This window comes from Oculina patagonica, chromosome 10 (genome assembly GCF_052425735.1).
Source record: "Oculina patagonica isolate OP01 chromosome 10, crgOcupat, whole genome shotgun sequence".
NCBI lineage: Eukaryota > Metazoa > Cnidaria > Anthozoa > Scleractinia > Oculinidae > Oculina > Oculina patagonica.
The window spans coordinates 8,463,472-8,491,105 of NC_135767.1; the positions used below are offsets into that span (position 1 = coordinate 8,463,472).

Consider the following 27,634-nt stretch of genomic DNA (forward strand, 5'->3'; position numbering starts at 1 on the left):
CTGGGCACTGGGTAAATTTACCCGTCGTAAACATCACGAACGCAGCACGACCACACGACACCAGGATATGACGCAGCTCCACATACGTAAAATCCCCGTGCGCCCGTGCGATTTAAGTGGCACGCGGTGACGGTTTCTAAAGACGGTGTTTAGTATGCGTCGGCGGACACGGAAACCACTGAGTTTATCATCAAATTATACTTGATTAACCACCTTTTTTGAGTAAACAGCTGGTATTTTTCGTCCTTGTTTTCGAGGATCTAAACGTCAGCTGTTTAAATGGGTGGTTAATTTAACTTATCAACTTCAATTTGGGCTGAAAATGTTTTTCTCCATTTGCGATAAAATATCTGCCCATAAAACTGCTACCAGAACCTCTAAAAAGGGCATTTAACGAAGGGGTTTCTTTTTTAGTAAAGGGTTAGGGAAAATGAAGAGTTTAAAAATAAGCGTGAACGCGGACCACGAACAATTAAATGGAGGGTTTATTTTTGGAAAAGAAGTTGTATTTTGATCGAGACAAAACACGGAATTTTATCCCTTTCGCGCCAGCATCAGAAAAATGGAGGAAAAAAGGCAAAAAATTACATTGCTGTGTGGAATTAAATGAGTTTTTTATTTTTAGTTCCCAAAATGAAAGTCTTCGCCGCACGAAAACAAATTCAATCGCAACGTAATTTAAAAAAAAATTAAAGGCGAGAAATTTTACTGAAGCTGCTATGCGATGAAAACTAATTGATTTTAAAGAACGTGATGAATTGAATGTTCTAACTAAATAAAAGTTAAAATGACATATCGCCCGACAAAATGAATGGGTCATTAATCTTGCGATTTCTACCTTGTTTTATTTGAGACGTTCATAATCATTAAAACATAGCCACATCTGCTACGATTTGATAAGCATATTTCCCGCGACTAACCCTTTGTTAGCAACGAGTTTTTGCGAGCGACACTGTGAGTACAGAGGTGCTTTTCTATTTGATGACAAATGTTAATTGGGAATTTGTTTTATTTTGGCCAATAAGTGAGTCCTGACTCAAAAAAAGTCGCCACGGCCGTCAACAACATAATTTTTCCTCATGAAAACAACCCAAGTGAATGGAGATTAATTGCTTGACGAACGAAGTTAATTTGCAATGCAAAATACGTTGAATTTTCTTGACATTTCTGAATTGCCGTAAAAACAGATAACATTACGCACACGGGGAAAATAAGAATTATTTAATCGAGACGCCGAACGGGAGCAAAACATAAAACAGTACATCAAAATAGCTTGAAGGAGCAAGCGGTCACTTCGCGCTCAAGAAAAAATCGTTATTCTTATTTACCACGAGGAGGTTCGAAGATTCGATTTTGGCGTCAATTTCATGTTTTGATCGCGAGCAACAGGATTCACGAGAAGTTTTACACCACAAGGCTTGAAAAGACAAAAGCTCACGGGGTAAAAAATAATGGATTCTGTTGGAGATATGGGATTTAAAAACCATTGATGACTTTCATTAAATCCCGGGATTAAATGCGCTCGTGAGGCCGTTTGACGTTGCCTACACTTCACGAAAAAAAGGTGAGAAACTAGATTAACTTCCATTCCTTGTAAACAGCTAAGCGCTGTGCTTTTTTTTGTTATGAATATAAACACGAAAGGCTCAGTGGGGATTTCACGGAAAAAAAACTTGAATTTACTGCCAAGGATTTCCCACCGACTAGTTGAGATGAATGAATAGTCTTAACGAAGTAAATTGTCTATGAGATAAAATTCGCAATTATCGTACAGATGCTACGACACGAAGGTTGTATTCTAAAGTTTATTATTTAAAGCACTAGGAGCGATGAGTTTTACTTATAAAATTCAACAAACACAAGAAAACGCCAAAAAAGTCTGAATCCTTTCATCTTTTTTTAGCGCCGGGTCTCCATTTAATTAGAAGTGGCTGTGGGAACAATAAATGCATCTTGCTCAAGGCCAGATAAATTGAAGTACTTTACAGTCTCTCCCTGACAGTTCACTAAACTACAAGGAGCTGTCATCAATTCAGTTGAAAAGCTAAAAAACAACCCTTTTAAGTAATGAGCTTTGTGCCTTTTTGAAACGCCTTTTGCTTATTAAAATCCCATCGCCGAAAACAAATCACTGAAACGGCGAAATCTAGCGCGAATACGTCAAGAAGGAAATTCAGAAATTCCCTTTCAACTAAAACATAACTACAATTTTACTACATATGTGCCAAGCAAAACTGTCTAAGGAGGCGCTCTTGAAGACGACAAAAAAAAAACATAAAAAATTAATGTCGTGATATAACTCATGGTGAAACTTTAATGCTATGGCGGAAAACAGAAATGGTTCTGTATTGACACCAATTTATCGCGCGAAAATTTACACATGGGTACATGCATGAACATTATATTATTAGACAAAAAACTATCGTGTGTTTGTCCAAGATGTTTTCAAAGTCTCGCTCACTTAATCCGCCTTAAACAGAAGTTTGCGTGAGCCCAAGATATATGTTATTATCAGTATTTGATGGTTAGAATTGAAAATATTGGATGTAAAGTGTATGTGATCGTTTCACGAACGAATAACACCGGATATGTCCATCTTGTGGGCACGCAAAGAAAAGTTCGCGTTATTTGTCGCTTCCGAGAAACGCAATATGAGAAATGACATTTGCTACATTTCCCGCTCAATTCAATTAAGGTGCACGCTTCCTCTTAATTTGTCCTTCACAGAAGAACAAAACTGCCGTAGTACATATGTACAGCTGCGATCACAACACAATAGGCAATGTTTACAGTTTGCTACCAGAGCCATTAATGACAAGAAACACTTTACAGAGGCGCTTTTTCACGACCAGTGAGCAAAACAGTGTTGTTTGCCCCGGCGGGGAAATTAAAAAATAACAATCAAAAAAAGAAAAAGGATAAAACAACGTAGAGTTTACAAACAGGAAAAGTATTATGCGAGATTTTGCTTCTTTGGCGTAAAAGAACCTTGAACTCGATGCAAATTGAAGTATACTGAAAACAACAGAATTAAATGACAGTAGATTGCAGTAGATGTTGTGTTGTTCGCGATTCTAAATGAACAACAAAGGTCAAACGAGAATTTTCAGAAACACTCAAGAACTTAGGCTTAGACAAAAAGGCGACTTTACTCGCAATTATGCGCACTTGTGTAGATCTAACCTATTGCTAAGAATGTTACAGCCTCAATCAAATATATCCCGTTCGCCTGCCTGTCATTGCGCATGCTTACGGGCTGCATTGAAGCCTGCCCACGCATTTTTGCGTATGAAAGCTGGTTTCCTAGAAACACACGCAAGTGATCTCTTGCCAGTTCAAAATCTAATTTCTCCTTCTAAAATCTATGCATTAATCAGCGAACATGTGATGAGAATAACGCAATTCATCAACTAGGAGATATTGTCTACAGGTAAAATCAAATTCTTAGAAAACGTGAAAGGAAGGAGAAAATAATTGCACAGTCAGTGAAACTCCGTTCAGTAACGGTCCACCAAAACCTGGCTCCGCTCCGACTTTTTCTCCATCAAGAGGGCGAGCTATTGGCTATTAAAACAATACATTACAGGTCACAACCAGACCCCTAGCTCTAAAAAAACAGTAGATGTTGTGTTTAAAACGGGCGGATTAAAACACTAGTTCTATAAAGGTAGTTCCTTTCTGCAAAATCTGATCTAATGAGGTTGGTCTAACAAGGGAAATCGATCACAGGCATGAGAAATTGAGTGAACAATGGACTTTGCTGCATAATTACACATACAGTAACCGTTTTCAATACATCTAACGGTCATATGGTCCAATATAACACCTTGCTGAACGAGCTGGGTGAATATTTTTTTCCATGTGACCATATGCTGCAAAGACTCCATTTACATATAAAACCTTTACCAGGGGTGGTGAATGGTTAATAGGCCATTTCCGAGTTACCCTTTGCCTCTGTTTCATGACGAGTTTACGTGCGAAACCATTCATATGAAAATGAGTTTCGCCTACAGGTCCATTTTCATGCAAATCAAACTCATTTTCATTTGAATGGTTTCGCACGTAGACTCGTTTTAAAACAGAGGCAAAGGGTAACTCGGAAATAGCCTATTCGAGACTGCGCGTAACAATGAGACTAATATCGCAAAGAAATCCGACACAGATCTGTGAAATTTGACAAAAAATTCTGCGAGATGCGTACTTTCTGATCTTGAAATGATAAAGACGTAAATTCAGAAAAAAAAAACTTCTTACTCACTGAATACCTTACGACGTCCTTTGAAAACGTGAGGTTTGTGGGTTTCTTTATAAAGTAAATGGTTTGAGCCCAGGAGTATCAGTAGTTCGTATAGTGTGATCGTCCGGGTGAGAGTAGTTCTGAGAAGAACTGTTGTTGGTGACTGACGTTTCGACAACCTGAGCGGAAGTCATCTTCAGAGTCAAGTGAAAAGTTGTTGTCAGTCGATGATGTTATAAGTCTGGTCCGTTGAAGCTGATTGGCCAGTTAAGCCGGGTTTCTTTATGTTTATTATTTTGTTTGTTTTTGGAAAGCCGGATGTCTGTTGCTCTGTAATTTTTACTCCCGAGCTTCCCTAATGCCTTAATTTCATTTTCACGAGAGCTTAATTCTAGCGACTTATCCAGTCGTTAATAATAGTGTGTCGCACTGAAAGTTGTTTTAAATGAAACGACTTAACTTTTAAGTCGTTAATTAAATCGAAGGACACTTCAAAACAGTTTAACTTTTTAGTTTTTCTTAAGGTATAAAACACCAAAGTAGAAATAAGTTACCAAATACGGAACAAGATTGGGAAGGATTAAGATGAATTGCGAGCTAAAAACTTGAAAAAATATAGGATAAATGTATCAAATGCAAAGTTTTGAATTATCAATAAGTTTTGTAAATTTCGAGTAACATTTCTTACTAATTCATTCATCTTGAAAGTTGGAAGCGTTCTCTGGCTAAAGCAACAAAAGCGAAACTACAGCTTTTAACGAATGATAAAATGGCGCGAATATACAGAGTAAAAATGTGTGAAAAAATGCAGAATAAAAATGCGTAAATTATGTGACGAAAAACGATTAAGAATTTGAAAAATAAAAACACTATTTTAAAAGAATGGAATATTGTCTTTAACAAGATAATGAACCCTGGTTACTCGACCATTTTTAATTCATTCATGCATGTCACTCAATCGTCAGAAATTACATTTTTTTGCAAAGCAGCTATTAATGACTACTTCATGTAAAACATCTCTAGTGCTTCCTTACTTTCTAAGCTCTAAGACGCACCCTTGAAATTTGATTCTCAGTCGCGAAAAGAAAGTGCATTCATTAGAGTGTGTTTGTCAGAAAGCGCCATCTGAACCTAAAGTGCAGCTTGTTTGACAAAAGTTTCCGGAGGTAATTAAAATTTTGGAAATTCAAGAGACTAATTGCTTTATGGATAAAAGACTTGTGTCATAAAATCATCGGAAACAATACTAAACAGCTATAAAAATACTATAAAATATTTGATAGCATCAGTAACGAAATGGTCGAAGCTGATTGGTTTTGTAGAAAACACATGCCACTTATTTAGGACAGAAACTTCTCGAGCAACAAATTAATCTGTGTGTTTACACACGGCTTGTAGTTATACAGCTGTTAAATTACCTTTCTTGTTATTGAAATAGTGTAAATAAAGCTGATTTTTTTTTACAACGCCACTTTTTATCCGCAGTAACTCATTTGATAAATGAATTTTCATCAAGCTTCTCTTGCAAAGGGCGGATTAAAAGCAAATACAAGTGAATTCCAAAGATTGTACAACTGACTAGAGCGATTTTCGGTTGAGTGACGTAAAACCAAACACAAAGTAATCAGTAATCACTCTGGCCAATCATAAAGGAGACACACGATCCAGTGAACCAATCAAAACTCGAAGCAAATGAATGTAGCCGGTACGAAGCGCGGGAAAACGTGTGTGAGCGAGAAACGAGTGGTTTTGGCTTTTCTTCTAATTGGGCTCAAATTTCTAGGGACATTTAATTGTGCCATGCCCTTTCAATATTCAGAGTTGATATTTTCTAGCTCATCTGATCAGAAACTGAAGCACTTACGCCAATGAGGCAAATATTGAAAACAAAATCCGTCTATATCTATAGCAATACTCCTAGTAGCTCATGCTACGGAAAATGAAGTTCAAACTTGTCGGCAATGTTTAAGACACACACACAGTTTACACGCCACAGTTTTAAGGGGCTTGATCACGGATTTTACCAAATGTTTAAACAGCCAAAATTTATATTTACATTTTAATTAAAAATTGCTAAACAGTAAAAACCCGCGTATAAGAACACCTATTTTGGCGGTTCAGGCTGATTTGGTTCTTATATAAAGGGTTATAATCTGCAAAATCAGCCTGTAAGTGTTCTTAAGTGTTCTTAAAAAAAGTTTCTTAAAATAAGGAACATACTAGGCTACCAATAGATGAAATCAATATATATGCACACAATTGTATTTTAATTTTAACAAAATTGATAAATCAAGGCAATACTGTACTGTAATTGGGGAGGAACTATTATGTGTGCAATAAAAAGTGGTGTTGATCTTTGATATTTTTCCATATAAGAACAACTTTCATTTTTCAGGCTGAATGTGTTCTTATATAAACGGTACTTTATTTCCTAAAATCAGGCCTGGGTGTTCTTAATCCACTTGTTCTTATACGCGGGTTTTTACTGTACCAGAGCATTGAAACTGAAAACAAGCTTCTTTGGTTGCGGATGGCTCGGATGGAAATGGATTGCAACTGCAATTGCAACATGGGTTAAGTTGCCTACCACTAATTTCAGAACAGTTTTGACCAAAGACCAAAAATCTCCTTAATCCCCGTGACGTAGCCTCTTTAAATGCATGTTTACTTGTACCTGTAATCCAGTTGATATTGCATCCACAGCAACGCCGGGGGGAGACCTTAGACCATCAACTATCTAGAAAACAACACATTCGAGATAAGACTAAAACTGAAAATGTGAATTGCAGCTTGCACGTTTCAATGGAGCTTTCTCGTGTACAAAATTACCTTCAAATTGGGGTCATTGTGTTGTGTTCTTGGGCAAGACACTTCTCGCTCATAGTGCCTCTCTTCGCCCAGGTGTATAAATGGGTACTGGCGAATTTAATGCTGGGGGTAACCCTGCAATGGACTAGCATCCCATCCAGGGGGGAATAACAATACTCCCTTATATTCTTACTTTGTTTATCTTGTAAATAGTTTTATTTATTTTAGTTTCTCGGCAAGTTAGCATTTTTTGTATTTGCTAGTGGCCCAACAAGCCTCGTCAACCCGAGATTAAATAAAGTTATGTCAGTCTGTCCAAACGGTTCGTGCTACAGAGTTCAGAGATAAGGGACTGCACTCCGATACACAGATATGTCCAGGATTGAACGCTAATGAGATGCACGTTCCTCATGATAGGCATCACAAAGTGTTCTCATAAATAAAAGTTCACCAAAACACACCAAAATCTGTCAAATATGAAGTAATATGGAAATGCCATATAGCGCAATCAAACATGAAGTACTCATTAAACAATACTTGCGTTCAATCCTGGACATAAGTGCCGATACATAGGATTGCAACAGACAATAGAAGGGAAATTTCAAATCTGACGATGATAGTTACCTTGGTAACCGCCTGGTGTAACTGAAACAAGCTGTTTACGATAGAAGCGTTCTTCTGCTGAGGTGGAGTCACGTGATCGTATAACTGATTCACTTCCGCACTAGTGACGAGCTGTATAAGGAAAAAGCCAAGAAAAAATTAACATTGCGTTTAGAATTTTTATGTTTAAAAACACATGGGAGGCGCAGTGATCTGGTGGGAGGCGCAGTGGTCTGGTGGGAGGCGCAGTGGTCTGGTGGGAGGTGCAGTGATCTGGTGGGAGGCGCAGTGGTCTGGTGGGAGGCGCAGTGATCTGGTGGGAGGCGCAGTGATCTGGTGGGAGGCGCAGTGGTCTGGTGGGAGGCGCAGTGGTCTGGTGGGAGGCGCAGTGATCTGGTGGGAGGCGCAGTGATCTGGTGGGAGGCGCAGTGGTCTGGTGGGAGGCGCAGTGGTCTGGTGGGAGGCGCAGTGGTCTGGTGGGAGGCGCAGTGGTCTCCGGATCGAGCGGCCCGGGTTGGAGCCCTGGCCGGGGTCACTGTGTTTTGTTTTTGGGCAAGACACTTTACTCTCACAGTGCCTCTCTCAACCCAGGTGTATAAATGGGTACCGGCGAAATAATGTTGGGGGGGGGGGGAGGGGGGGTAACCCTGGGATGGACTAGCATCCCATCCAGGGGGGGGGGGAAGTAGAAATACTCCTGGTCGCCCAATTCTACAGAAACGGGAATAAGCTCCAGCAGTATGGGCAACTAGGTTCGAACGCAGACTCCAAAAATTAAATAAAGTTGATTTACGCATACTAACGCAATTTTTACATTTCCACAGGAAATATCAGTCCGTGAGCTTTGTGACAACAAAATCCACACTTCACGTCGTTAGCGCTGAGAAAACACAACATTTTACGAAAAACGAAATGGAATTAAAGAGAAAGACGAAGACACTAGTGATTAGAATCGTTATGTTAGCTGTGTACCTTACTTCCGGTGCGGCCATATTTTCGGCGATAGAACATGATGGTGGAGCAAGCGACGAACACTTCACCGACAAAATAAACGACTTAAAGGAAAACATGACACGAAGATTTAACGAAAGCCGAGAAGTTATCGATCACTATATCGAAGAGGTGCGAATACTGTTTGAAGCAGCTCACACGTGCAAGTACAGCCATAATGACTGGAGTTACTATCAGTCATTGTACTTTGTTGGAAGTGTGACGACCACAATTGGTAAGGAAAAAGAAAAAATATAATATTTTATTTTACATGTTGCAAATCCAAGGGCGCCGTATGAAACTACAGCTAAATAGCTTTCATTTGAATGGTCACACACTAGAGTTTCATCGATCCACAGACTCAAAAGTTAGAGCCACCTTGTACAGCATAATAAACAGTATCACATGAAAGTGCTGCTTAATAGCTTTCATTTGAATGGTCACACACTTGGGTTTCATCCACAGACTTAAAAGTTTGAACCCCCTTGTACAGCATAATAAACAGTACCACATGAAAGTGCTGGCCAATGGCTTTCACTTGAATGGTCAGACACTAGAGTTTCATCCATAGACTTTAAAGTTTGAACCCCCTTGTACAGCATAATAAACAGTACCACATAAAAGGACCACTCAATAGCCTACAGTGGAATGGTCACACACTAGGGTTTCATCCATAGACTTTAAAGTTAGAACCACCTTGTACAGCATAATAAACAGAACCACATGAAAGTACTGCTCAATGGCTTTCATTTGAATGGTCACACACTTGGGTTTCATCCACAGACTTAAAACTTAGAACAACCTTGTACAGCATAATAAACAATACCACATAGAAGTACTGCTCAATAGCTTTCATTTGAATGGTCACACACTGCACTAGGGTTTCATCCATGGACTTAAAAGTTAGAACCTCCTTATACGACTTGTACAGCATAATAAACAAAACCACATGTAAGTGCTGCTCAATAGCTCTCATTTGAATGGTTACACACTGGGGTTTCACCGACAGACTTAAAAATTGGACCACCTTGTACAGCATAATGAACAGTACCACATGAAAGAAGTGCTCAATAGCTTTCTTTTGAATGGTCACACACCAGGGTTTTACGCCCAGACTTTAAAGTTATAACCAACTTGTTTCGCATAATAGTCATAATAAACAAAACCACACGAAAGTACTGCTCAATTAGGTTTTATCCACAAACTTAAAAGTGAACTTCTTTCTCCAGCAAACAACTGTTAACCTAAATCAATGTCTTTTTCTTTGCAGGATATGGACACTTAGCGCCCAAAACACAAGGAGGCCGCCTGTTTCTAATATTTTTCGCCCTGTTCGGCATCCCATTGAACTTACTAACTTTGCAGTCAGTCGGTGAACACATCAACTACGGAATTCATCTGCTGATTAAATACTTCGAGAAAGCGGCGCTCGAACGGGATCTACCATCACACGAACACATCAAATGCTTCGCCATAAATGTTCTGTTAATTACGCTATGGCTCCCACTTGGTGGAGTTATGTATTTCTACTCAGAGAAGGAATTTGGTTGGACTTTTCTCGATAGTGTTTACTACTGCTTTGTTGCTCTGAGCACGATTGGCTTCGGGGATCTGGTGCCGAATGAAGGCAAGGAGCCAGACTCGTCTTACGAACGAGGCATGTGGATTGTGCGTCTTATGTACTTGGGCTTAGGACTCTCGCTCTTATCCAGCGTTTTCACTTCCGTTTTGAGTGCGGCGAAGGAAATTCAAAGCCTAATGCCGTGTAATCGAGGTAAGAGAGAAACTGTTTTAGTATTTTTGAACACTGTTAGTACATTTACACGTTTGGCAAACAAAATCGTCAAAAAAGTCACCAGAAAACTTCGTGATATTTTAGTCGACAAAATGACCAAAAAAACTACAAGCGTTTTTTTTTTGGCTGCAATACACATATGGCTATACAAACCACTGATAAGACGAGACTGATAAGACGAGAGAATCTTGCAAGATAACAGTGATTTTTGGGGTTCCTATTCACGTTTTGTAGCCAAATTCTCACCATTTCCAGCTCGGAGTTAAGGAGTTAACGAAAAAGTAAAGTACATAATTCTAGCCAAGTTTCGAACGTAGTGAGCAAATGTAACAATCCAGTCCAAACACTCAGCAATTGCAACCACGTTAAAAACAACTCCAAATAGTTCTTAAGCAAGGTAGAAGAGGTTATATAATGAAACAAAAAAGAACAAGGACAGTTAAGTTTGAAGATTAAATGACAGATAGGCCTTTTGCAACAAATGGTCACGTGGTACAAAATCCGCCTTGCCGGAGAGCAAGCTACACATAAGGACATCCATAACAAATAAAAGACAAGCTTGACTGTTTGAAGTCGCTTTGTTTTGAAGGCTGTCACTTTCTTTTGCCATCCAGCAAGGCGGATTTTTTATTATTTGTTGACTGTATGTTGCAAAAGGCCTTTTACCAATGGATTACGTACTAAAAATTGTCCATTAAGAGTTAGATTTAGAATAACATTTAAACGAAGTTAAACAAATTATGCTATAATTTTTCAATCTTTGACCTTACTTCTTTAACCCTTGTACTACCTTGTGTAACACCACTTAGCTAGATTTGTCTTTTAATATTTTTTACGTTACATGTAACTCTTTCTTACTTAAATCTTTCTCTTTCTTCAGACAAACGGTGTAGGCGACCTACTTACATCTGAATCTGGCCTGAAACTCTTCTCACTCTCAGGTCAGTCTGTGGGGAAATCTTTCCTCTTTTGGTGAAGGGCTCAAAAGAATTAACTCTCAATACTCATTGCTAAGGTGCCGCTTTACCCGCTTTTCTTTTGGAAGGCACGGTGGCTTAATGGTTAGTGGGCTTGACTCCGGATCGAGCGTCCCGGGTTCGAGACCTGGCCGGGGCAATGCGTTGTGTTCTTGGGCAAGACACTCAACTTTCATAGTGCCTCTCTCCAGCCAGGTGTATAAATGGGTACTGGTGAATATAATGCTGGGGGGAGGGGTAACCCTGAGATTGAGTAGCATCCTATCCAGTGGGGAGTAGAAATACTCCTAGTCGCTTCATTCTAAGGAAACAGGGATAAGCTCCGGCCTGATGGGCCACTAGGCTCGAACGCACACTTAACCTATCTTCCCTACCTTACTCAGTGCTATACATTTCTTCTCATAAGGAAACAGTTAACGACCATTCATTTTCGCCGTTGTCATAACGCAGTAAAAGATGGTTCTAGCAGTCATGTCTGTGAATGAAACCCTAGTGTGTGACCATTCAGATGAAAGCTATTGAGCAGTACTTTCGTGTGGAACTGTTTATTATGCTCTACAAGGTGGTTCTACCTTTTGAGTCTATGGATGAAACCCTAGTGTGTGACCATTCAAATGAAAACTATTGAGCAGTCCTCCCATGTGGTACTGTTTTAATTTAAACAGGAAAATAGGGGGGCTAACCAGTTTGACTGAATCCTTAGGCATATACCAGCTAACAACACCAACTCAAACAGAGCTAAAATCAATGTCACTTACAGCGCTAAGAGAGAGATTCAGACTCTCCAAAGACTATTCATCAACTGCTAGAGCAGCAAAGGAAACTTCGTCTACACCAAAACTCAGCAGACACTTAAAAATAGAACGAGATATACCCTCCACAAGTTCGTTCTGTAATTCTACAGTTAGCACAAGTGTCGAAGAACTAGGATGCCACGAGTATTTCGACAATGAAGAACATTTGGATATAGTAGAAGAGAAGGAGGAAATAGGATTAGAAACTGCATCTTGTGAAGATGATACCACACAGAAAAAAGTAAAAGATTTAAAGGCGACAACAAGTGAAAAAGCGAAACACAGAGGAGAAAGATAACAGGGTCTTGTTTTTCGCGTCAGGCCATTGTATTGTTAGAAACACTTGTAAACACTTATAAACACTGTTATTTAAAAATAACAGAGTTATAAAAAAAGAGAAACCGTTAATTATAAATAAACACCTCCTTTAATTTGTCTCGTTGTTCTTAAAAATTGTCGAGTACGTTGTCTCTTTCTTTCAAATATCACTTATATGCCGTTTTTAAGGTCCAGCTTTGTCCGGTTTTCTTTTGGGAAGCGCGGTACCCTTTACGGTTACCACGGTAGACTTCGGATCAAGCAGTCCGGGTTCCCTGGATTCAAGCTCTTGCCGGGGCCACGGTATTGTGTTCTTGGGCAAGGCGCTTTACTCTCATGGTGACTCTCTCCACCCAGGTGTATAAATGGGGACTGGCGAATTTACTGCTTGGGGGTAACCCTGTGATGGATTAGCATCCGTCCAGGAGTAGGAAGTAGCAATACTCTTATTCACCTCATACTACAGAATTAGGTGAGGAACGAGCTTTGAACAAGAGACAAAGGCTTGGTTTACGGGTTAGCGTTATCACTTTTTAAAGAACCAGGGGCAAGTGACATTGCAATATACTGACATAGTCTTCTCGATAAAAATGAGGCGGTAAATTATGCTTAATCTCAAACCGATGTTGCACCCGAACATGCGCTAGATCAGTCACAGAGGGTAATCTCAGAGAAGGACTCCCCCCCCCCCCCCCACAGCAATTATTTCGCTCTGCTTGCAGATTTTTGCCCTGTACTTCTTCTCTTAATCACGCCCCACTACCTAGCCCTACTTCTTGCGAGCCCCCGTTCTCCTCGCGCATTCTAAACTAATGTCTTAAGTCAGCTTAATAAAAACCATATAATGTGCCTTACCAGTTGTTCACACTTTGCAGTGTACAGCTGTATCGTCTTAGCCACATTTCTCGCTACAGTTATCGTCAGTCCCACATCAACACTGGCCACGCTCAGCTCACTAAAATGGTTAAACAACATAGCAAAGATAGGTAAGGAGGCCTTCGCACGACAAACTAATGGTAAACTCGTGTTGGCAAACTCAAATTGGTGTGTGTGAACGACGCAGCAACGGCCAACAAGTAGAACTTGTCTCTGTTCTCACCAACAGTTTGCCAACTGTTGTTGTGTCGTTCACACACACAAACTTCAGTTTGTGAAATTTAGTTTGTCGTGTGAATGCTGCTTAAGGGTAATGAAATGGTGACGTGTGAAATAAGCCAATAGTTAGACTGAAGAAGACTTTTGCAAAGCAGTTCTGCTGTGACAAAAAAAGAGATAAAATGTGACAGCGAGGAGCAAGGAAATAATTCTTTTGCAGCCCGGGTTTAGATCCCGTACCAGGCGTCATAAGTGGCGTTGAGTTTGTTGTTGGTTCTGGTCCTTGCTCCAAGGATTTTCACCGGGTTTTCAGGTTTTCCTCCCTCTACAAACACTTCTAAATTCCAATTTATGTGGAAACAGTCAACGAATAGCCACTTCTTGAATTTGCCACTGCTGATTCCCCTATAATTTGTTCCAATTGTATTCATTTATTCCCATTTTTAACATGTTCCTCACAGGAAATTTAGCAGAAGAATCTCCAAGTTGTCTTACTATCATATGATGCTAGCCAAACTCCCAAATGAAACTGATGTAGAAATCCACAATTTAAATTGAACCAAGAACTAGGGATCAAAATTAAGTTACAACAAAATCGACAGAGGTCTGGACAATTTGACACCAATTTACATCCATTTTACATTCTTTCTTTCTCCACTCTCTGCCCTGCTAGTGGGCTCGACACGAACCCTTCTCGCGTGACTCGCCACAAAGATTACGTGACAGGCTAAACTCTCTGTGTAACGCAACCTATGCAACGCAACCAGCATATAGCGGTCTTAATTTTAATTCTTACCTGCCAATTGTCTTTGCGATACTGGCCAGCTCTTCCTTGGATGGAGGATTGCGTGCACCAGATGGAAACACCAAGTTAATGGGATCAAACAGCCTGGATAAAGATCTTGACAGGTACGCATTCTCAAACGGGGCAAGGCTGTTCTTCAGTGCTTGCTCGGGACTGAGATTAGAATGGAATTAAACATTGATTAGCTCATCAATTTCACGCTTTCAAACTGTGCAACTTCTTTTCTGGCTTCATTCACACTCATGCATGCGTTCTCAAACGTCTCCGTTTTGATTTGGCCAGAAACTAAGCAGCCTTTTGTCCACCCCTTTGGTCCTCGTACCTAGCCTCCTGCGCAGGCGTTTTTTCGGCTCCCCGTGTGTTCCTCCCCCACGAACCCAAAGAACGTCTGCATAAGTGGCTACCTTGTACCAGGTTTGGCGATTTCACGTTCAACTTTTATAACGCATGCATGTGCAGAGCTATTTTCTTGACAAACTTCCTCTTTCTCTTGGGCGCAGATACTGTACTACATCTGTTTTCGTCCAAATTTGCCATTAAACTCTCTGACTTATGTTTGCTATTAATTTTTGCTTACCAAAAAATTATGCTGTCGGATAGAAACGTTCAGGCTACGCGACTTGCCCGAATGACAAATTAGTGATTTTGTTATTCCTTAGAATTTAGAAAAAAACCTACGACATCTACACGTTTCTCTTCTGCACATAGAGAATTTTTTTTCGTGCGCTTTTTTAGATCATTTGATTTTGTCCCGTTTTTTGTTGTTGTTGTTGTTGTTTTCACATAAATCGAGGATTCTCTTAAAATATATTTTGTGTAGAGTTAGCTCTAACTTGTATGTGTTTAAATGAAAAGGCACCTTAAGAAATCATGTTTTTCTTGTTGTCATATTCAACACATGCAGAGGTTCTCTACTTCTACGCATTCACCTTTCGGGGTCGTCGCGCACAGTGTAGCTTGCTGCAGTTTCTATCCGACAAAAAAAAAAAAAACAGGTGCATTCCTGACTCGAAAAGTGTGTATTCCTCACGATCAAGAAAATTTCTATTGCTTTCAAGTTCGCACAGTTATCCGTAATAATTATTGGTTTTCACGTTACGTTTTCATGTTGACGTCATAAAATTATGAAATCAAAATTCACTAGGCCCTAAGGGCCTGTTTACATGGAGGGAGGGTGCCCCGGCTAACCGAGTTACTCGGCTAGAAGGGAAGAAACATAGCCCGCCTTTACATGCAGCGGAATTCACAGCCCTTCTACCCGAGTTGAGACAGAGTCATTGAAGCGTGACACAGCGTGGGAAAACCATGTAACTTCAAACGATTGAAGAAAAATATGACTTTTTACTAAATAATCAAGACAAGCCGTCTTCAAACCTGTTTTATTTTGATGTGGAAGCACTTAGAACTTAAGTACGTCCATTTATGGAGGAATTCAATCGAAATTCAACAGTCTTTGGCCGCCAAATTGAAATTAAATTTGTTGTTTCGTGAGTTAGGATAATCATTCCTACGAAAATTTCGAATTAATTAGCTGTTGCTCAAAGAAAAAATTTCCAGCCTACAGATAAAACTAATTTGATCTAATTTTGGGCAAATAGCACTGTTTGGGTTCAGAATTTATACATTTTATGCCATTAACTTCAAATTTAATTTAAGAACACGCGCGAAGACTTATCCCGGCAAGCCGGGATAGCCCGGGCATAACCGTTTACATGGCAAAAAGCTATCCCGCCTAGAAGGGTGCCCCGGGCAAGCAGACCGAGTGCCCCGGCAAGGCGGGTTTCCCGTCTTGCATGTAAACGCTTCGATGCGTTCTCTAAAGAAACGTATGAAAAGTTGGCTCGCCCAGGGTAGCTCGGTTAGCCGGGTAACTCGGTTAGCCGGGGCACCCGCCTTCCATGTAAACAGGCCCTAAATTTTTGTTGTCATTAGACGTAAGATAAACTAAAAATATATCTTTTTGCAAATTTCCAGATCGATAGTGTCATTCGTTTTTTAAACAGAGCATTTTGAATATTTCAGTTCCCCGTCGTATGTGACATCAAGCTGAGTGCCGTGACAAAGCTGTTTTGTTTGAAAAAAGGCCTTTCCTTTCCATTTTCAGCAGATTGAACATTTCAGATATAATAAGTGGTGTTTATGTGAAACTGTACTAGCTCATGAGCCAAAGATTGCCGCTTTTGTAAACAGAATTGAGTTCCAGATGGTTTCTCTGACATCACGGCGGCCATATTTGTGTCCCTCGGAAGGACACAGTTATGGCATCTCCATACTAAGCTTTATAAATTTGCGTGGAAAGGTTCGGAAAATAACTCGCGAACGGTACACCGCACAGACCTGAAACTTGGAGAAATTTATTATCTATTTATCGTCTATAATACACTGTATTTGAAATTCATAGCTTCTGTAGTTGAATGGTTTCGAATTTATTTTTTGATTGCGTGACAGTGAAAACCAGCAATAACTTGTTATACAGATAGTTTTGGCAAACGCACTGGAACACACAAACAAGACACAAATCTGACAAGAGTGCGCAAACGTTGACAAGAGTTATTGAGAATGAGCGCTCAAACAAAAACGAGATTTTCAACTCCTGTTCGAGTTTTATCCAAGTACAACCTACCTTATACTAAATTCATCCTCAGAGGCTGGAAATAGACCGAAAGAAGGCTCCATTTGCGGCACAAGAGCAGCAGAAGGTACATTTGTCGCGCTACTAAACTGTTGTAGGCGAGTCCACAGATCATTGTACAGTCGAAGCAATTTAGGGTACTCTCCCTCAAATGCTTGCTTCAAGAAGGTTGAAGCTACAAAAAAAAAAAAAAGAAAAAGGAAACTACTGTCAGAGTTAATTAATTAAAATCATCCCAAACTTACTTTACATACATGTACCTACGCTATGCACCACTAACCTTTTTGTTTAAAATTGACTTTGTTGCCAAGCGCTTCTGGGATACAGCCCGGAGAGTCCCATATGAAAGGGAAGGGGATGTTGGTTGGGAAATCTGGTTTAATTTCCTAAAGGCCTAAAAGATAGCATTTTCATGCCTTGTTCACTCTAGACCACCACCAAAGATTTACAGCGTTTTCTGTTTCATTGATGGCTAATAACATACCGGTAGGTGTTCTATCTTGAGCACCCTAAGTGAGACTTATTTTTGTTACACCTCTAACAAGCATCCCCGTCACTTGAATATGAGAGTTTCCCTTCTCCCTGGGAGCTAAAGCTATTGAGAAAGTCCTTAACTAATGAAAATTTACCAATAAAATGAATGAATAAATGAAACCTTTATTTAAGTGTCTACTGAAATAGCAGTAAAAAAACACTACATAGACACTAGCCATACACAAAACAGGTTTGAACAGGTTAGACTTTGATTCATAAAATCATCATTGTTTATGTATAAAATGTTGCTGCTACTTTTAAGAAGACACACTACCCTACTGTTGTTAGCAAACATGAATATCCGCTAAATGCAGCCTGGGTATATATGGTTAGCCTGCAGTGAACATGCACTCAACTAACCTTGGGCTGACTGTGCAAATTCCTGAGTCAAAATTGACGTCACTGAGTCCCAAAATGAGGCAATACAAGTGTTTCCTTCCTGTGGCAAAGTTAAAGGCCGTCAAAAGTTAGTGAAAGTGATAAATGATCATCGCAGTGAAATTCACTGCGATGATCATTTATCACTTTCATATCCATCCGCAGTTCATATATGAATTATTTCATATACATTACATCAAAAGTTAGTGAAAAAGTCAAATTTTTTTAATCCGATCGTAAATTTAAAACTGACGACATGAAAGTGCTACCTTCACCAATTCCTCCATAAAGCAAACATGTGTGACAGGATCACGTTTCTTCGCCAAAACTTTTTGAAGATGATGCACCTTTACAATAGAGAAAACACGCTTTAAATTAGTTCGAGTTTGAAACATTTGACTAATGAATAACACCTATGATGCAACCATTAATTGAGCAAGTGAGGAAGAAAACTGACACGACAACATGAATGTGGTGGGGGAAAAGGAGTTGAAAACCTGGGAGAAAAGGGGACGGGAAAAATACAGGAGGTGGGAGGGTGGAAACCTACAGAGACAGAAGAAACATTTGTAACATTGTGTAATATTTTGCAATAGATAAAAAACAAAGAGGAAGGAACAACAATGGAAAGTGCGGGAACCAGAAGTGCAAAGGAACAGGAAGTGGGAAGTACATACCCCTCCCCCCACATGAATTCTGGTGAACAAAAACTGTGCACAGTTGTACCTGGCCACATGCAGAATAAATTGAGTCCATGAGTTGTTCCAAACGGGTCCACAGAGTGGCTCGCCATGCTGCAGTGTTCCCTGGAGTAGGCATTGCTGCACGTCCAGGACCACCAGCCCCTGGGGGATTGAAGATAAGAATCAGTAACAAACATCACACAAAAAAAGATTGAATTGTCATTTTAGTTGACCATTATTGCTCATAATATTGTGTTTCTGTCTTAGAATGGCTTGAGCCATGCCCGGATTGGTCTCCTTTCTCCTTTCGGGGGTTAAATTCAAATTTCCTGATAAATATCCCCTCCCTTCCCCATGAGAGTCTCTCCCAGTGAAGCAACACTTAAAGTAACATTCACTGTAGCCCCCCCCCCCTCCCATTCCTGACCAGGTAAATCAAACCACCACCCCAGGACTACCATCAGGGCTCGAGACTAACGGTAGCCAACTAGCCAAAGGCTACTAGAAATGCAGTTTTGGCTAGTAGAGTTTGGGCTTTGACTAGCCAAAATGGCTAGTGGAAATTTCAGGCGGTTTTGTGAAAAGAAACCGTAAATTGAAATTGACTCTGAGAGAACAGCGCTAACAAAACTTGTACACTGTTGACATAATACTATTATATCAATTAGAAAGAATATGGACAAGATACCGAAGTTACAAGTTACCGAAGAGCAAATGAAAGAAAACTGTTTCTGCTAATTTCTAGCTGGCCTGGGAAATTGATTTTAATGTAGGTTGTAACGTTAATCAGTGATTGGGTAAGTTTGCATAAACAACGAGGATGAGAGGTCGCATACGTTAACACTTTCAAAGAAAGCTTTCATGTACACGTGTAAGATGCGGTTCCGATGGATACACGAGTTCATTCTGCGGCGAGTAGGAGCAAAAGAGCGAGAAAAGACCCAATGAAGACAGCAAAGTGCCTCCATCAAAACGCAAGTTTTTGCCTCCATGGAAGACAGACTTTCCATGGATTGCGTATTGAAATGGCGCAATGTTCTAATGTTTGTGAAGAAAAACCAATTTTGTCCAATTTTTATCCATTGGCTTTTTACTCAGGTGGCTTGGTAAAAAAAAAATGAAAACAAGTCCTGGCTAGTAAAAAATTGATTGTGGCTAGTGAAATCAAAGCTGTCACTAGCCACAAGGCTAGTTAGCTTAAAAGTTAGTCTCGAGCCCTGGACCATGGCCTTATGAGCCCAAGGGCAAGACAAGAATTGATTGATATATACCCCAGTGCTGTACAGTAATTTGTTCCACTGGGATTCCATATACCTGTAATTGGCTGAACCTGTGACAGTGTGTTAGGATCCAAGGCTTCCTTCACGCCACTTTTCAAGTTATCCCTGACCTTGTTAACCACTTCACTCACAGTGCTTACTAACGAGCCAAGGTTGTAGAAAACTTGCAGGGCAGTGGCTACTTGGGTTTGATTCTGCATTAAAAATAGGATTTTAATATGTAAATACAAGAAAAAAGAGGCAAATGATCTTAGTCATATTTTGTAAAAGTGGGTCTGTTGCGTGAAAAAATTCTAGTGTTGCCAACTTTTTGTAAGACTTAACCCTGAAAGTGGTATTTGAAACCGTCGTACAGCAAAAGGAAAAGCTCAAAAAGAGGCATTCGAACGTACGTGGGACCAAAAAAATTGAACTTTTAATCGATAGATTTTTTCATTTTTACGAAAAACGTAGGTAATCGTCAACAAAAGTGCGTGCGCACTCGTGCATGTTGTGTCGTGACGTTGCGACATGAATTACGTGCGCAGTAAGGATGCGCATAAACAATTAGCGCGAATGTCCTTTATTGTGAATACAAGGGGCCAAATTATGTACCTGTGTCTCCATGCCTTGTGCTAACATTCTCTGTGCCTGGTTTTCAACTTCTTTTCTTGCCTTGGCAGCAACTTTTAAGTCATTTTCTACAGCCTGAAATGTTCAAATTTTGGAAATGAGAAATAAAATTAATTCAGGAAACAGGAAGAATAGAAAAGGAGGCCGTTCACACATTTTAGGTGCTAGCTAGTGCAGTTAATACTATGGCCAAAAGTTGTGGTTTGCTGCTGTGGTTAGGAAAATTCTGATTAATAACTTATGGAAATGACCAACTCTAAAATGTTACCTGGATTCCAGAAAGGTCTGCTCCTTGAACAAGATAATCTAAAACACAAGTTCAGACGCAAAACGTCTCAGATAAATTAAAAAATAATCATCGACTAAAATAGATTTTACAGCCTTATGTGCTGACTGATCAACTGACTGACTGACTGATGACTGACTGACTGACTGACTGACTGACTGATGAGATGACTGACGAAAAAGTGAAACCACTTTTTAAGTGTGAAAGCTATTTTTTAAGCTAATCAGATCACAGTAACCAACACTATTCAATCTACATTTTATAAAGTAGTAACGTTAATGTTCCTATAATACAAACATATGACAAAACAATATATGGCTACACTGTATATATACATTACCAAGTTCACTTAGACTCTGAGCAGCTTTGGTAATCTCCCTGGCTCCACCCTGAAGTTGACTTTGAAGACGCTTCGTCAGGTAAATAACTCTTATGACTCTTCTTAAGATATCACATGCTTCCTGAAGCCTACGAAGTTGGGCTGTTCTTGATCTTATCTTGAAATATGGTTCAACAACATGCTGTTGTATTCTGATTTTAAAAGAGAACTATCAATCATAACATACATGTCTTGTGTACAATACTGACTGACAACATGCTTTGAAACAATTTCAGTTGATAAAACAAAATATGCAAGACTCAACTTTGATTTCTTTGAAATCATAACACACAATTTCCAAATTTTCAAATGTGTGAGTGTAGCTTATCTGTGAACTTGTGCTGATCATAATAATATTAATGACTTACATACTCCCACAAAATAGTTTTACATAACAACAACTTATCATGCCTAAAGAGCTAAAACTGTGCAGAGATTCATACTTAAAATAGACCAGATATCAGAAGGAGTTTAGCTGCATTTTTAACATGGCTACTGGCTACATACATAGACTCTGGATCAGGTGGTCAGAATTCCCACTGCACCCTGGCCGGGGTCACTGCATTGTGTTCTTGGGCAAAATACTTACCGGTAACTTTCATAGTGCCTCTCTCCACCCAGGGGTATAAATGGCTACAAGCAAATTTAATGCTGGGGGTAAACCCAGACTAGCATCCTATCCAGGAAGGAGTAAAAATACTCCTTGTCACTTGATGCTATGAAAATCGGGATAAGCTCCAGCCTGATGAGCCACAAGGCTCAAATGCAGACTTTACCTTACATGTTCTCATTAGTTGTTTGTTGTCTACTTTTTAACAACTAACTAATCAGTAACTTATTAACTTACCTTTCAACTGAAGCTTTTAGTGAGTTGATTCTGGTTTGCATCATCTGAAGAACACCTAACATGTAAAAAAGTGATGATGAGTAAGTGACAAGAGCATTTTTTTTAAGTACAGAGGTGTAGCTACTTGGGGCCAATCCATTTTATATCCACCCCCCTACTTCCCAAGTTGATGAGGTTAATCAAAATTTCCCCCCTAAGAAAAAAAGATCATTTAAAGTGCTAACATGATGCCCCCTCACAGAAACAACCTGGCTTTTCTTAAACCCACTAGAAGAAAGCCAACTTTTTGCCTACCCCTTTTGGAAATAATTGAAAGATCAAAGAATGTCAACAGAGCTACCCCCTCAGAAATGATTTTCAAAGCCCCTTCGGAAAAACTTGTCAACAGGGGCAGTGTGGATATAAAATGGAATGGCTCTTACCTGGTAATGGTGCCACTGAAACTGCAAGTCAGGTTGTACATGTTATTGGGCACCACTTCAAAAATGCAGATTTTGTTTTTGAAATATTTAACTGACATTTGATAGTACAACATAACACAGCAATATTTAAACAACGAACCCTCCAATGTTTCAATTCCTGTTGCCTGTTGTAATAGATCTTCATGATGTTCTACTACCTATAAAATAAATAAGAGACCATGAAGGAGAGTGTGGCCTAGTGGTTAGGGCACTGGACTTTAAATCTGGATGTCCCGGGTTCAAATCCTGCTCCCTGCCACTGGATGGATTTGTGTTTGGTTGCCCCGAATTCAACTCCTCCACCAATGGGTCAACCTTCTGCCAGTTGGGTTTTTCTAACAAATTTCTGTTCTATTTACAATGTTTCTTTCCTTTTTTACAGTGCCCACAATTAACACAGTAGTGCTCAATACTCTGACGCTTAAATAAAGTCATTTATTTATTTATTTATTTATTTTTATATCAGGCCATCCCAATAAAATGTTTTGTTTCCCATCGCCCCGTCTCTTGTGATGGTGGGTCGGTCGGTCGGGCAAAAAAAAAAAAAAAAGAAAAATCACTTGAAGGGTTCTGGGTTCCAGAAAAGGCCGGGCTGCTAAGCAAGAAAGCCTGATTACAAAGTCAATTAGAAAACGTGGTCTTTTCGTTCGTTATTCCTTTAAATAACGTAGTATCGATGTTTATTAAAGACAAAGACATCACATCATACCAATTGTTGTTAATAAAACAAGATCGTGTGCTTGTAAATCGAAGTACTTACTTCTTTGACAAGTCAATCTGGATTTTTTTTTTTTTTACTTTTCGAAAAAAACGGGTCGGTCGGGCGATGGGAAACGAAACATTTTATTGGGATGGCCTCAGCAGAAAACAAAACACACAACTGCAAGCTTTGTACATGTAAACTTTCAAGCACACCTTCACATCTCAGAATATATTTCCACAGATGTGTCAAGTTTGCAAGACAAAAATTCAAACACCACAAACTACTAAACTTGGCTTTATATACATTTAAAAATATAAGCTTAGCATTACGTGTAATGTACTGTAATTATGCAGATTTTATGTGGAACTTGTAAGTAGCAAACACGACGATTTTAAGAAGTTTCAAGAGAGGAGAATCCAGTTTTTAACTAAAATGTTACTGTAGCAATTTTATGGTAACAAAATAACAAACCTGGCTGTGAAGTTCTTTGTCCAAAAGGTTTATACCGTCTGCCAACCTGGCAAGTGATTCACTTATCGCTCGGCCTTGAATTATGTTGTTTGCATAAGTTCTGTCATCAAAATTCTCGTCCAAGAATTGCTTGAAGGTTTCTGGAATAATATAACAAATAGATTAACGTTTTCTCTTTCGAAAAAGGTACAAAAACAACTGAAAATGGCTACCGTCATCTTGAAGTAACTTTTCCAAGCTGGCCTCCATCTTGGATTCTTTGAATAACACGCAAAAAAAGACATCACAAGACGCATACACACCCAGGATTTCTCTCGTGAGAAATCCGCTGACAAGCAGTGAGGTCACATGAAGTTCTCGTGCATCACAACACGTTTGTCGAAGCAACAAGTCACGCAATCTTGTTTCTAGTATTTTAAAAGTAAAGCTTTGTCTTTCGATCCACAAAATGGCACCCGGACGCTTGGAAGGGAAAGAAATCCTCGTTACTGCAGCAGCACAAGGAATCGGCCGCGCTGTCGCCGAAGCATTCGCCGAAGAAGGGGCTAATGTTTTAGCCACCGATGTTAATGGCGAAAAACTCGCCGAGCTCGACTCCGTTGACGGAATACGAACCAAGATTCTAAATGTCACCGACTACGATGGGATAAAAGCACTCGTTAAAGAATTCCCGAAGCTGGACGTGCTTTACAACTGCGCGGGGATCGTTCATAATGGAACGATCTTGGACTGCGAGGAAAAAGACTGGGACTTGTCGTTCGATGTTAATGTGAAGGGCATGTATCGTTTGACGAGGCAATTTCTTCCAGTCATGTTAGCTCAGGGTGGAGGAGTCATCATAAACATGGCGTCTGTGGCTTCAAGTATTAAAGGAGTGCCGAACCGATTTGTCTACAGCGCAACAAAGGGTGCCGTGATCGGCTTCACGAAAGCCCTGGCGGCCGACTTCACAGCTCAAGGGATTCGCACCCATGCCATTTGCCCGGCCACTGTGGACACCCCTTCCTTGCGAGAACGAATCAACAGCGCCCCAGATCCAGAAGAGGCTATGAAGAAATTCCTTGCTCGGCAGAAACAAGGGCGTCTTGGAACACCTGAAGAAATCGCAAAGCTAGCCGTGTTCCTGGCGTCAGATGAGGCGCCTTACATGACGGGGTGTGAGCACATCATTGATGGAGGGTGGATGCTTAGTTAAATATTAGCTCTTTTTGACTTTAAATGTAAAACGATAATTATTATTCGACTGAAAAGCTTGAAGCCTGAGGGTGGGGGAAGAGAAATCCCTTCCCTTTTATGTACCAACAACCTGAAAAAGGTACTTTTTAGGCCCAGGCCTCCCTGTATAAGGAGAACCCCCTCCCCACCCACCCAGAGGCTTTAGGTTTCTATCGGCTGATAGTTGGCAAGGGGCAAAGCCCCAAGTCAACTATCAGAGATATTCTTTCTTCTTATATAGTGTAGGTACTTTAAACTTTGTGAATGATTGGGCTCAAGAATGATAATTCCAGCTAACTTGATTGTGGAAATAATATATATTCGGGACAATGATATTCATTAGAATAATATTTTATTATTTTGAGTGATTGAGTGAATGAGAGTGCATAAGTATAGACATGGTCATACAATGTATAACTCAGCTCTGATTGGAAGGTAGACTTGGCTACAGGTCGAGCACCCCTGATCAAGTCTGGGATCACATGTGTGAGTAAACTGGGCCAACAAGGCACACGCATGTGACCCACACATGAGCCTGCTCACAAGCCGTGTAACAAACCCTTGCCTGCAGTGATTAAGTTCACATAATCTTTTCAGTCTGACAGTGCTTTACTCTTTAGTAAAACATGCTTTGTTAGCGTCTCAGATGATATTAAAATCCAAACCTGTAATAGGATTGTAGCCAACTTGCTGTATTTAACCTGATATTTGATTGGTGACAATTTATAAATTTGTTAATCAGAGTAAAAAGCTATTAAATACTAGCCTGTAACCTTGGCAGAATTGTGTCCTCTATTTGTTAATGTGGGAAAAGAGAGTTTTCAAAAAGGTAAAATGTATATTTTCTCAAAGATTACGACGGAGCAGACCCCCCACCCCCACCCTCCTGCTTGCTTCATTATCTTTTCAGGCAGCCACACTTACCATAATCTATTTACTTCTTGCAGTGGTTTTTGATCAAAAGGTAAAGAAGCACTTTTATTCACATTTTTTAACTTTTCCAGTTGTGTATTTGCAGAAAAATTGGCTACATATCCGTAGTCCACACTACCTCTGTCTGATTTCGTCCGTTCTGTTGAATATATCCACCCTACAGACAGGCTTCTTGATAGTTTTATTTTTTCAATTAATTAAAAAAATATGTTTAGGCGCCAAGCCTGTGTAGCTGGCGGTTCTGTTGGTGTTTACGCACGCGCAAGGAAGCGGCCTGAAGCTGCGACGAGTGGCGAAGCCGCGAGGGGTCTGGGAAGGAAAAGCTTGGCCCCTCGCGGTTGCTCGCGCACGCGTTAATTGTAGGTAACCCCAATTAAACCGCCAGCCACAGAGGCTATAGGGGCCTAGCAAGTACGGGGTCGAAGCTATAATGACCAGCCTGCACGAGGCGCGAAACTAAGTTGGGCTCAGTTTTTCCTGCTTCGCACACTTAGATACCATTTCAAAAGTTCCTTTCTTAAAGAGTATTAAGAGGAAAGTACTCCGTCACTTTATCATAGCCCATGGAGAGTATTTATCTGAGAACAATTTTTTTTTTACGAATTGTAACTTGTGAAAGACCATCAAGAAAAAACTCGTCAAAGGGTCGTCAAAGGAATTGCTTTAAAAAATTAATGTCAACCTTTTTTAACCGCCAAGGCAGACCACCCCTATATCAATAGCCTCCTCTCGCAGTTGTTGGTCTAAAAAGCATTTTGCGACGGTTATATTTTCATAAAATGGACCCTTGACACTAATTAATTAGCCTATTGAGAGTCTATTGAGGCCATTTCTTTTTCCAATGTGGTGATCAAAACAACATTATATTAGTAATAGTCCAAACTTTGCATAAGAATTGTTTTGAATGACAAGAGAATGTCCGAGTAGACTCCGAGTAGTTTTAATTTTGTTCTCAATATTTCGACATACTTTATTTCTATGGCTCAAGAATTTGAAAGCCACGGGTTGCCAAATCAATTTTCGAGGTCGCGTGCCTTAGAATGTTTTATTTTGCTTCCCACGCGATTTCCTCGCGTGGACGACCCGTGCACGTGCGCGTGAGAAAAAAGAAGGAACAGGTTGCTCGCGGTACAAAGGTACTAACCAATTAGTAAGGAATCATTTTTACAGCTTAAAAGTGGAGCGCAGGATTAGGTATTTCTAACTTCAGCAAGTGATCTGTGAAGCCTAGCCGAAGAGATTCCAATGCCACAACGACCCTAGCAAACACGCTGCCACACAGTATGAGGGTAATAAAAATCTTTACTTGTTTGAAATTGCAAAACAAAACAAAAACAGCGGGAAATGTATTAACGAGTGTTAAGCTTAACAGCAACATTCCTTTCAACGGTTTCATTTAAATTAACCATGTGAATATTTATTACAGAGATATATTCTTTAAAGAACTTTTTGCAAACTTGACGATGATAATCCAGCTCTATATAATCCAGCCAGCACTTGTATTAAAAAATAAAGTTTTGAACAACGAACGTATCCGACACGTGTCCCTAACATAATTGTACGTAAACAGCGGAAACAATATAAAGTTTATAACTTCCCGTAGTTAACACTTATAATGAACTTCCGAAGCACGTGTTGGCTTATTTTTCAGTTGAATAGCAAGTGATTTTGGCGTAACGCCTTGGAAACCAGCAGTTGATCGGTAACTGTCAGTCAAATTACCAACTCAAATCGTCTTATTTTAAAATTTTAAAATCGCAGCTCGCTGGCCTAGCTCTTAGACCTTTTCTCTGCGGGT

At 39.8% G+C, this 27,634-nt stretch overlaps 3 protein-coding genes across 3 annotated transcripts in view; 2 read left to right on the forward strand and 1 right to left on the reverse strand.

Moving 5' to 3' along the window:
* The window catches only part of LOC144629308 (conserved oligomeric Golgi complex subunit 5-like), a 33,153-nt gene extending 9,206 nt beyond the window's left edge, over positions 1–23,947 (reverse strand). Inside the window, exons 1-16 of the mRNA XM_078487535.1 lie at positions 23,901–23,947; positions 23,689–23,828; positions 22,615–22,672; positions 22,054–22,108; positions 21,168–21,358; positions 20,810–20,847; positions 20,524–20,616; positions 19,964–20,123; positions 18,693–18,811; positions 18,236–18,313; positions 17,949–18,027; positions 17,046–17,229; positions 14,414–14,575; positions 13,378–13,477; positions 7,670–7,780; positions 6,912–6,974 (exon numbers count right to left, since the gene is read on the reverse strand). Coding sequence (XP_078343661.1) covers positions 6,912–6,974; positions 7,670–7,780; positions 13,378–13,477; positions 14,414–14,575; positions 17,046–17,229; positions 17,949–18,027; positions 18,236–18,313; positions 18,693–18,811; positions 19,964–20,123; positions 20,524–20,616; positions 20,810–20,847; positions 21,168–21,358; positions 22,054–22,108; positions 22,615–22,672; positions 23,689–23,828; positions 23,901–23,937 — 1,668 coding nt within the window. The 5' untranslated portion in view covers positions 23,938–23,947. The remainder of the gene's footprint in view (positions 1–6,911; positions 6,975–7,669; positions 7,781–13,377; positions 13,478–14,413; positions 14,576–17,045; positions 17,230–17,948; positions 18,028–18,235; positions 18,314–18,692; positions 18,812–19,963; positions 20,124–20,523; positions 20,617–20,809; positions 20,848–21,167; positions 21,359–22,053; positions 22,109–22,614; positions 22,673–23,688; positions 23,829–23,900) is intronic.
* LOC144629316 (two pore potassium channel protein sup-9-like) lies at positions 1,063–12,627 on the forward strand. Its single transcript, XM_078487547.1, has 4 exons — positions 1,063–1,564; positions 8,473–8,873; positions 9,909–10,412; positions 12,114–12,627. Exons 2-4 carry the CDS (start codon positions 8,561–8,563, stop codon positions 12,500–12,502), a joined length of 1,206 nt encoding a protein of 401 aa, XP_078343673.1. The 5' UTR covers positions 1,063–1,564; positions 8,473–8,560; the 3' UTR covers positions 12,503–12,627.
* Positions 23,948–24,047: 100 nt separating the features above from the next.
* On the forward strand, positions 24,048–25,680 carry LOC144628028 (dehydrogenase/reductase SDR family member 6-like). The gene has a single exon (XM_078486078.1). It carries the CDS (start codon positions 24,137–24,139, stop codon positions 24,881–24,883), a length of 747 nt encoding a protein of 248 aa, XP_078342204.1. The 5' UTR covers positions 24,048–24,136; the 3' UTR covers positions 24,884–25,680.
* Positions 25,681–27,634: the final 1,954 nt, after the last annotated feature.

Excerpts from the sequence above, each read along its gene's own strand:
- LOC144629316 (XM_078487547.1), top strand. The coding sequence starts at position 8,561 with ATGGAATTAAAGAGAAAGACGAAGACACTAGTGATTAGAATCGTTATG. Across the intron at positions 8,874-9,908 it reads AAGTGTGACGACCACAATTG|GATATGGACACTTAGCGCCC; the intron begins GTAAGGAAAAAG and ends TTTTCTTTGCAG. Across the intron at positions 10,413-12,113 it reads CCTAATGCCGTGTAATCGAG|GCATATACCAGCTAACAACA; the intron begins GTAAGAGAGAAA and ends CTGAATCCTTAG.
- LOC144628028 (XM_078486078.1), top strand. The coding sequence starts at position 24,137 with ATGGCACCCGGACGCTTGGAAGGGAAAGAAATCCTCGTTACTGCAGCA.